The sequence below is a fragment of the Chroicocephalus ridibundus genome, chromosome 8 (assembly GCF_963924245.1).
Source record: "Chroicocephalus ridibundus chromosome 8, bChrRid1.1, whole genome shotgun sequence".
In the NCBI taxonomy this organism is placed as follows: domain Eukaryota; kingdom Metazoa; phylum Chordata; class Aves; order Charadriiformes; family Laridae; genus Chroicocephalus; species Chroicocephalus ridibundus.
In genome coordinates this window covers 57,197,643-57,208,505 of record NC_086291.1, presented here as the reverse complement: position 1 = coordinate 57,208,505, position 10,863 = coordinate 57,197,643, and the positions used below count along the sequence as shown (strand labels likewise).

Below are 10,863 nucleotides of genomic sequence, written 5' to 3'. Positions count from 1 at the left end.
CCCAGAAGACTTACCATTAACAGCTTTTTCATAATTCTTCCCCAGATTTATTAAATTCCTCAGTCCTGGATTGAACTGTTCCATAACATTCTAGTGGACAGAAAACAAAATCCGTGTTATAACCAAGGCAATTCAAGAGCGGATGGAAGTGTCAGTGCCACTTAGCTCTACTCTTGCGTTTCACACGTACGGCACACGACTGAAAGTCTGCGCACGGACGAAAAGTAGAAGACTTGGGAAGAAGAGGAGAGCAAAGGACGGGCGGGAGAAGAAAGCGAGCACTGAACATCAACAAACGGAAAAAGGTAAACTGTTTCAGTAGGAGTAAAAAGGAATCTGGCTGCGTATAATACGGATGTCAAGTACGCGATCAGAGTTTGCACAGGCCCTTCTTTTGTGGTAGGTGATGGTGAAATAAGAACGAGAGAAAAACCTTTATCCACTAATTGTTTTACAAAGTCAGACAACACAAACTTCCTGACAACGGTTCAAGGTTTCAGTTCTTCCCCCGGCCCTGTGCTGAAAAAAGAATAATGCTGGGAAAAGGAAAAAAAGGAAAAAGAAATTCACCAGGTATCTGATTGGCGGGTGACTAAGCACTTGTCTATGTTACAGACAGCATTTAGGGAATTTAGCTGGTGTTTTGGTATTTTTTTAAGTTTGAAAACACTGCATTTATTGTGTGAAGCTATAGTTCTTCCAGAAAGAAAGTGAAAATGATGACCTTATTTAAATAGAAGGAGAAAAAAAAAATCCACTGCAGCTGCTTTGGCTGTTAAATACAATTATTGGCTAAAACAACCAGAATCTGAAATCCAGCAGCTCCAAGCATGACTACTCTCATACCTAGCAAATTCCGTAAACTGATGAAGTGGTAGAAATGTGACTGGCAGCTTCCTAGTGCAAAAAAATAGCTACACCATTTAACAGAAAAGTTTCAAGTCTTTGCAAAAAGTAGAAAATAAGTTAAGCCATGAAGTATGAATGCACATTTGAATTTTCCCAAAGTTGGCGGGTTGAAGAAAAGAGGAGAAAAAGCTTTTGCCCACTCCAAAAGGGAAAGTGACCCACTAAGTTGGAGTTGCCCCTACTCATAGGAAAGCTTCAGTTTCCCTCCTTCTGGTCAAAGACAGTAACTTTCCCCTCTACCCCCCCATCAATTTTCCAAAGTGACTTTTATCTTCTTATGAGCACTGAAAAACGAAGAAAAGCAAAGCTGGCATGCTGCTATAAACGCAGTAGGTATTCACTCCTCAGCACCATGCCCTTTAAGATGTCTCAAACACATAAATTGCTGTATTCTAAAGTATTTGCTGTTGCAATTAACTTTTGAACAATGCTATATAAGTTCAAAAGAGAGCTCTCTGAGCCTCACTTATCTGATGGCTTCTTGGGTTCCTCAGGTAGAATCACCACCCCAGCTACTGAAGTAGAGACACAGCGTGTTTGTTAACAAAACCCCCTCTGTATCTATGTAAGTAATTACCTCCGAACGCGTATTCTAGAATTTGCCGGATGTGCCTGGTCATTTAATAGTCAAGTAACCACGATGTTCTTTCTTTTCTCTCTTCCATACAAAATACAATTTCATATAACACCAGCTGCTAAGTCTCAGGAACAATTTGCTAACGAATATTTTCTTTTAAAAATGAATTTAATACAAGCCCTATATTTCCACAGAGAAGAACCTTAAAAGTTTTTGCAGATTCTAGACTACCTTTTCCAAGAATCTTCCTAACAAAACTATAGCTGTGACATTCCTTTGTAAAATTTTATTGTCATGAAACAAGATCGTGAGATACGCGAAGACATCATTCTGTTATTCTTACTATTTTTATGACAATATTTTTATGACACAACTCGCATCCTTTTAGATACTGTTCACACAGCAGAACTTTCAAGTTCAAGGAATTCAAAGCAGACACTTTCTGTTTACAAGAAATACAAGACCAGTGAAGTAGTATCAAGCTTTTGTCTGTTATGCTACTAACAGAATGAAAATACTCATAATTAGTACACACACGGACCCAAAAAGAACAGCAATACTATCACATTTTTCTCATTTTCAGGCCAAGGTCATTCAGAGAACTTTATTATTATTTTTCAAGTATAGTGCTATACCTGAACTCCAATCAATTTTAAAAGCAAAGAATTAACTCCAGATTTCACCAGTAATACTTTAACAGTCATATTGAGTAAAAGGTATTAAAAAAAAATATATAGAAAACTATTAGCTTCTGATACTGGTATAGTATAAGCGATATCAAAAGCAGACATCGAACACCACCACCTAGCCCCGCTGCCTTTACGTGTACAAATTAAATGCAGCTGGGATTGTTTTCTGGTCTATACCATTAAACTCTTACCCACCCAAACGCGATCACTGCAAGCAAATTACCTGCCGTCCCCAGGCCTTGATTTGTGTTAACTCACAAACCACATCCAGAAATCATTTGGGAAACTGCGTTTCAGGTTGGGCCGAGGCCAACAATGCCAAAGGCTGCTCCAACAACCTAACAGTAGGGATTTTCAGGCTCTGGTGCCTGGGAACATCCCTCCTCCCACCCCAGCTCTTTAATTTACCGCTCTGAGCACGGCTGCCGTGCCCCCGCCACCCTCCCCGCAGCTCAGGCACTGCACCTGTGGGGCGTGTGGTCCAAGGGGGAAGCTGGCTCTTCCCATTCCAACTTTTTGCCCTTTCTTCCCAGCAGTGTGCTAAAGATGATGTCTGCTGGCACATATGGAGTCAGTGAGTCATAAGAAAACAACGGGTGAATTGGAGGATTGTCTTAGGATAGACAGTCCTGTGTTCCAAGGATATGGGGGAGAAGAAGGGTGTACCTGACATAGAAACTGCGTGTACGCATGGCAGGTAGGAATCCCAACAGCACCGCGAGTTGCCACCCTATACTGAAAATCATTTTCTTGAAAGACAGATCACGTCCCTGCTTACCCTGCTCCTTGCAACAAGAACTTACAGAGCAAAACCCTTACTGCCACCTACTCAAAAATTCTAACGGTAACATGATAATTATTGGTCTTGAAATGCCGATTTTTGGGATGGCCCTGTTAAGGAGTCAGGGGTTAAAGATTCCAGTTCTCTTGACGTCTTCTAATTCAGATTTCAAACATAAAACAGTGATTGCACCTCTGGCGTTAGTTGTCTTCCTTTAGGAGGAAGCGAACGCAACCCAGCGAAGATGCCCTCAGCAGCTCCCCTCTCTGAAGCCAGCCCCCATCGCTCTTCATTTTCACCGGCCAACTCGATACGCGTTGGGTATTCGTGTACAGCAGATCCAGACCTCGCTGTAGGAACACAACAGGTCCACTGAACTCTGAGAAGAGCTCCAGCATGTCTCGTCTGCTCCGTGTGTATGTGGAGCTGCTGGGAAAGAGGAAGAGGCAGTTTCTAGCCCCGTGCCATCCACAGCTGATGGCACATGACTGATGGGCCTTTCCTCCAGGAGATCGAGCAGCCTCGGGAAGCGTTTCAGTCTTCCCGCTGCCTCAGTGGGTGACTGTTAGCAGAAGTGCCCGCAGCAGTCTCTAGACATGAACGCCGGGGAAGCAGCAAAACCCTTCGCAATGGCAGTTGCCCTTTGGAAGGTGCCTGGTTTGACACGGGGCACGGTGAGCGGATCCTCGCAGCACCCGCCAGGCTCAGCCACCTCCTGCGCAGGGCTTGCGTCTGACTGGAGGGCTCAGCTTCCCCCGGCCTCAAGAGGATCCCATGAAATATTCCCGTATGATTTTCCTCTTTTCCTCTCTTCAACACTACAAAGGAGCATTATATGTATTTTTTTTCTTTCTACTGAAGACTAGATTCTCAAAGCAAATACAAGCCTGCCCATGCTTCTAGTGCTCTTTTTATACAGTCAACCACTGCTGCTGGCTTTGAAGTACTGTCCAGGAAGAAATATCTAGTGCACTTTTTCCAAAAGGGAAACAGTCACTGGCAACTCCCCTTTCAGGATCAGATATAAATTTGATCTTGTCAAGACATTTCAGATCACTTAAAATAACTGTAATATTTTGTTCAGCTTCAGAAGTTACATGGGGAAAAAGCCACTCAGAAATCAGTTTGTATAGCTATTTATTTTTAGATGATGTCTCAAGAGTTTTATAGCTTTTACTTGCAGTCTAAGGAAAAGGTCATGAAGATGAGTGGGACTGAGCACCAGTGCAGAAACTGAAGTCATATATTAAAGCCAGATCTCAAAACTTCTAAAAAAGCAGACAGAGGAACAAAAAAGAATTTCTGATCAGGAGAACTACTAATTTAAAATTGACAGAAGTCTCAGAAAATATCACAAACTTTTTATCTTCCATGCTGTACAAAGATGTGGGAATAAAACTTTTGTCTTAATCCCAACAGACATCACAAAGCAAGAACAAAAGCTGCGAGAGACAAAGTAGTTCACAACACATCATCTGCCTGCGCAGCGAGGAACACAAACTAGGCCTCCTAATTGTCAGTGTAGTGTCCTATGTTCTAGTGACACACTACCTCTCATGAGCAGAATAATTAACTAGAAGAGAAGAGGAGGCACATGATCAGATCCTACCGCTTTCTATTATTTAGGATGAATGGAAATAAAGGGAAACACTTTCAAAATAGGCAACTGGAAACACCTTCTTATGCAGAGAAATTTAGAGTTGCCAAAAGTGACCTTCCAAGAAAAAGTGTAAGAAAAACCTATTCCGGCCGTTCAAGTCATTAAATCCCCCTACAACCCAGTATGAAAGTTGCTGTGTGCCTTCCACCCATGGAACCAGTGTGAGTTAACCAGCAAGGAGCTGACTGAAGAGGAACAAGCCTTGTATTTCCACTTGTTGTGTACAGGTATCATATCTTCCGCAGTTCCTGATAGTCATATAAACAACGCTAATCTTCAAAACAAATGACAGCCATTGTAAAAGTGCCTTCCTGTAAATGCTCAGCTTTGCCTTTTACTTAAAGACACACCTCGCAGAACAATAGCTCAGCAGGTATGAATACATCCGAACAATGCACAGACTCCCTGTAGTTTCGAGTTTACATCCTGCAGGCACTTTTGCAAGAGCGGATAACAACGTATTGGGGTGGAAATCTGAAATTATAAAACTAGCACAGAAAAGTAGATCCTGATGCCTAACATTACTCATATTGCCATTTCTACAGCTATTCATAGCTAACCTTTGGATACCTACTAATAATTTAGTTTAGATTGTTATTCCTCAATTCGAAAAACAGTAAAATTAAGCTTTTTGAAAAAAAGTCTTCAGTGTTGCTACGCTGTGTCTGAGAACCCACTTGAGAAGATTCGAAAAGCGGTACAGAAAGCAAATCATACTGTGCCCTACTGTACTTGAAGCATTTTGTACATTATTGCATTTCATCTCCTCTTTAGAAATCCACCGTACAGTTTACAGAAGAGCACGATTAAGCCCTCAACACAACTCACATTAAGCTCAGTCATAAGTTAGCTTAATGCTGTTTTAAAACAGGTTTAACAGAATGGAAAATATAAATCAGGACACCAGTGTTCATTCAAAAAGACTCATTCTTATGACTAATTATTAGTCAGCCTGATGGAACGTTTCTTGTTCAAGAGAAACATTAATACATCATCCATCAGCGTGTTTCAAACACGAGCTTTTTCAGGTTATGAACACATGACCCAGGATAGACTCTAAATAGGCATAACTCTAAGTAAGGTCAAAATAGATAATTTGCACTAAAATAGAACTGGACTTTATACACACACAAACTCCCAAAGGCTCCTCTTCCAACAAATTAGATTTGTATTTCAGTGATGCAAAACAACAGCCTTACTGCAGCATGTGCTGGGACCATAGCTGAATTCCGATTTTGGTACATAGATCTGGTAGTTTAGTTGCATGTCTTTTTAAAATAAGGAAACATAGAATTCAGGGCTTTAAGCTGAATTTATCAGATATACTTCCATGATAAAACAATATCGCCTACCAAAATGATTCTACATGCCCCTGTAGAGAACACAAGCCCCTCAGCAGACCACAACACTCCACTGAACAAAGCTGTTTTTTTTTTTTTTAAATTACACTTTGATTGCTAATCAAAATTTCTCGATTTCCGAATTCTTGATAAATCAAGATTTACTCAAATACAGAGAAATACGTGTTTAAAACCAAGATTACCCACAGCAATGAGTTAGGGCTATCAGGCTGTTGTGAAGAGCTGTGGAAGGCTGAGGCCAGCGCAGCAGCCCCCAGGCCCCCCCGAGGGAACTGCGGGGCTGTATGGCGGCACTTCCCAGCTGCTGCCCTTTCCCCGGCATTGTGGCCACTGCAGCTGGATGCCAAACAGCTTCCCCACAGACAGCGGATAAAATGAAGCTGTACGAGCTGCAGTGAGACAGCAACACGGCACAGCTTTCGGGGGTCAACCATGGCCACGGTCTGTATGAGGGGGTGACACAGTGTCCCCCCCGCCCGCGGCGTGGCTGCGGCCAGTGTCACAGCAGTCACCTCCCGCAGCCCCTCGGCCAGGGGGAGGCTGTGGCCCTTTAGTCATGGGCTCCCACACCCTCAGGCTTCATTTCGCACGTGCCATTCCTATCACGCATTAAAGTGATTCTTCAGGTATTACATAAAGACTAAATGTCAGCCTTGATTTCTGTGTGTGCACACATGCACGTATTTGTGGATTATGTTGTTTATTTAGTCATGTTACCTAAAAAATGTTGAGGTATTCACTTTCCGATGCTGCTGCCAACAAAAAGGATGAATAAGATAAAAATACAAGAGCATTACTTAGCCACTTGATGACTCCTCTAAGTATATTTTGAAGCTTTGTATAACACAGGTTACTATGTATTTAATAAATCCAATGGATTAGCACTGTAAGAAAATAAATAAAAAAAAAGAAAAACAGGCTAGCAAGACATGCGATTTCATTTTCTCTTGTTTTTCCAGGTCACCCAAAAGTTGGTTTGTTTTGAGAAGTCGAAAGCCTGCAGCACGCAGATGCCACCACTCCGCTACCCTGAATTGGTTTCCCCAGACCAAGCCTTTCTTCTTATTGGGAGGAGAAACACAAACACCGCTCCTGATTTTATCAATACCAGCATGGTGTTTCAAGCGCTCTATGGCATCCAGCAAGAGCCGAAGTCACAGGAGCACTAGGAAACAAAGGTGAGCATGCTCACCGTGCAGGCTAAAGCACAGCACAGAGAGGGGCTCGTTTGCTGGAGATGAGGGAGCTGTGATTACCCTCACAGCAAACGCTGAATACGCAGGGTAGTGCCCTCTGCCCTTAAGAAGTAAAGAACTATTTTTTAACTGTGATATAGAAATAACTACTTTAAAGTAGACCCAGAATCCATTCTCTATCTGAAGCAGCCTTTATACCTTATCCGGATAAAGTTTCAATTTTTAATGAGGGCAGGGCAGGAGGGTTTCCAGGCCCGCGAGTCCTAGCAATGTGATGCAACACACCAGACCTCCCAAAATACCCACACAGAAGACATTTCATCACACTGTCAACATTAACTTCATATTGCTCTGTTTTGCTGGTTGTTTCAGTCTTAAGCACCCCTTTGAATTCAGTTTAAAAAACAACAAAAAAAGTGTAGACTTTCCCAGTAAATAAGTATTGAATAACAGAGAAGGCAGTGTTTATTTAGGAGTATATCATTCCTTTAAAGCCTATTTTATATCCACTAAAACACACAAGAGGTTTTCTTCCCTCTCTGTAAAACTGTTTTAGCTACATTCTGGAAGTCAATAGACAGGGTAGGACATTCCTTTGTCAGCACGGCCCTGAACAGTCAACTTCCCAGGTTTCTCTTCTGTGAGCCTGTATTTACAGGCTGCTCTTCTGAGAAAAAGGAATTTATGTTTGCTTATGACCTTGCCATGAACGTAACTGATAGCAAAAAGCACCAGACCGTTTAAGATGACCTGCACCAATTCTAGAGGACAAAATTTATAGCCAAGTCATCTCATTTTTTCAGTAATTTTGCATGAATTTGATATCCAAGTCCAAAGAAAGCAAACAGCAAATACAGCACGACACCAGGATAACTGGACTACTTGAAGGAGTAAAGTTGACTTAAGGGTGTTGCAGAACAACAAAACTAACAGCAAAATACTCCAGTAAATGTCTTTAGAGACCTTTAAATGGTAACAACAGCTTCAGAAATACGAAAACATCTGATAGTAAATCAGCGAGATCTAGTAAGTAGTAAAACAGAACAATCCCCCAGGAAGCTGTCCTTTGGGCTCAGAGCTGCAAATGCACTGCAGCTGTGTTCATTTGCATGATTAAATGCATTTGCAAATTTAGGCGCTTTTTCTTGTACAACACACTGTACAGAATGAAGATTACAGATCCAACACTGCCATCGCTACTCAACCAAAAGTACCATTCTTAAGGGAACTTTGCCCTGTTAGAACCGGTGTGTTTTGGAAGGGCTGAATTTAGAGAGAGTTAAAAACAAGTGTCTAGTGCCCACATGGAAAATATTTTTAATTCTACAAACAACGAGGCATTAGGGAAAGTTTACAAGTCTACCCAGTACAGTGCCCGCGCTCGGCAGCCGGCCCCCGGGCAGCGCGCCGAGCCCTGCCCGGGCTCCAGCCGAAGGGAGCAGCGGCTGGAGCCGAGGACCACAAGCCCCGAGATCCCCCAACACCTTATCGCCAGAACACACGGCGGAGCGGCGGCTCGCCGCACGGCTGAGCCGGTGCAGGGGGACGAGCCGCCGCTGAAGCCTCTGCCGCGTCCCGGAGCGGCCCAGCCGCGGCCCGGCCGCCCGCTCCTCCCGCCGGGCCCCGGCACGGCCCCGGGCCGCCGCCCGAGCCCCGCCGGGGCACTGAGAAGCCGTCCCGGAGCAGCCTCTGAGTCACCGGGACGGGCGAGATCCCTCACAAGGGAGGGACAGGGGAAAAACAAACACACGCACGAGTTTTGTGCCTTTCCCGCGGGGAGGCGAGGCGAGGCTGCCCGCAGCCCCCCGCCGGCCCCGCCTGTGGAGCCGCGGCCCGCGGCCCCGGCTGCCCCCGGGGACAAAGGTGGCCGCCACCCCCCCCCGGCCCCGGGCGAGGCGGCGGCGGGTCCCCCCGGCCGCACTCACCTTGTAGGTGCTCTCGGTCAGCCTGTTCACCTCCTCGGGGTCCCGGGACATGGTGCCGGGGGAAGGCGACCGCTGGCAACAGCTTCGTGGTCCGCAGCGCGCCCGGCCCCGTCCCGCGCCGCCGCCGCCCCGGCTTCTCCCTCCGCCGCGGAGAAACTGTCAAAAACTTGTGGAACCGGCCGGGCCGCGCCGCCGGGGCGGGGCCTGCGCGGCCGCGGCTCCTGACGCGGCAGGACTGGCTGGGCGGGCGCGGATCGCCTCACCGCGCCTCGGCGGGCAGGGCGGGCGGCTTCGGCCGCGCCCCCCACCTGGGCTGCCGTCGCCTGCCTCGGCCGCGCCGCCTCCTCCCGCCGGCGGAGCCCCTGCCGGGCCTCTCCTCCCCGGCCCCGGTGGCCTTTGCAGGAGGCAGCTCCGCTGTGGGTGCCCAGCGAAGTGTGAGGTAAACTCTTCCTCCCAGCAACGAAGGGAGGATTCTGTAAGAATTAATTAATTAGTCTTGTCAGAATTAGTTAGCGTGGCCCTAGCGGTGCTGGTGCGGCTGGGGATGGTCCCCTCTCTCCCTCCCGCGGGAGGGCGAGGCGGGGGGGTTTCCTCAGGGCCTCTCGGGCGAGGACAAACGTGTCTTTCTCCTCAGTCCTGGTCCGGGCACCACCAGAGCTTCCTGCCACACGCTTGAGTTTTCTATTTCTTTTAAATACACACCGATAAAACAGTGCCCCTAGTCATCTGTCCTCTGTGAAGTGACTCACGAGGCCTCCGCGGAGGGAAGGAGGGTGAGGAAGGTAACCTGTAAATCTTTGCGGACCATAAATTGCCCAGAGATTGTGAGATTAATTTAAAGTATGCTAGTTGGAATATCTGTCTGATGTTGTAATACCAGCACTATCTTGAAGGGCTTTGTGGGAATTTCATGATCTTGGGTATTTAAAAGCTCAGGCGCAGTGCCAGGTATTGCCTGTGTGAGGCCATCAGCGTCCTTACCCGTTGGACATCCGCTGGTCTCTGTCTCTCCCTCTGTTGCCCCCACTTTATTGCAGCAATAAAGTCACGGCAGGTGTGTGCAACAAAAACTGGACTTGGACCAGAACCTTAGATGTTGGACTCTGGTGTGGGAGGAGGTTGTTATCAGCTTTCGAGAGCTGTAAAAATGTTTTCATTCAAGCACGTGGAGGTGTTTGTACCTTTAGAACTACAATGTACATTCTGGGAAAATAGTGGGCACTTAGAGCGTTACCTTGCATACAGCTGTAATGCTCGGCACAGAGGGCGTTTACGGGACTTCATGGTCCCAGGTAAAGTCTTTGCAGACTTCTGGTATTTACGGTACTAATTGCCTTTCTGTAATTACCCAATTTATAATGTTATCTTGTAGGTATAGTGAATTACTTTGGGCCCAAGCTTACAATTTATGTTCTCAGCGTTTGCTCCTACAAACAGCCCTCTTGAATGTGATGTGGCTGCTTGCCTGAGCATGGGATGAAGAATCACACTGTTTATTCCCAAGTCTTTTGTCTGAAGAGTTTTTTACAACTCTGGAAACAGGCTGTGCCTGGGTGCTGCTGCTTCGTGTTACCATATGCTGATGCCTGAAAAGGGTGTTTCTCCCCGACAGGCTGGCATTCGAATTTGAGGGAGCAGGTACCCAAAGGACGATGTAGAAAAGGACTTTTCCTTTCCTGGCTCCCGCTAAACGAGCGGGGAGCACACTGTATAGCAGGGAGCGTGCTGTTCCCCTTAGGGGCAGAGCTCTGGGAGCTCACCTGGG

The 10,863-nt window shown here is 46.0% G+C and overlaps 1 protein-coding gene across 1 annotated transcript in view; it reads right to left on the bottom strand.

The window, feature by feature from the left end:
- Positions 1 to 9,343, bottom strand: part of BAIAP2L1 (BAR/IMD domain containing adaptor protein 2 like 1) — a 41,060-nt gene extending 31,717 nt beyond the window's left edge. The window contains exons 1-2 of the mRNA XM_063343643.1: positions 9,099 to 9,343; positions 15 to 90 (exon numbers count right to left, since the gene is read on the bottom strand). Of these exons, the coding sequence (XP_063199713.1) occupies positions 15 to 90; positions 9,099 to 9,149 (127 nt within the window). The 5' untranslated portion in view covers positions 9,150 to 9,343. The remainder of the gene's footprint in view (positions 1 to 14; positions 91 to 9,098) is intronic.
- Between the last annotated feature and the right edge of the window lie 1,520 nt (positions 9,344 to 10,863).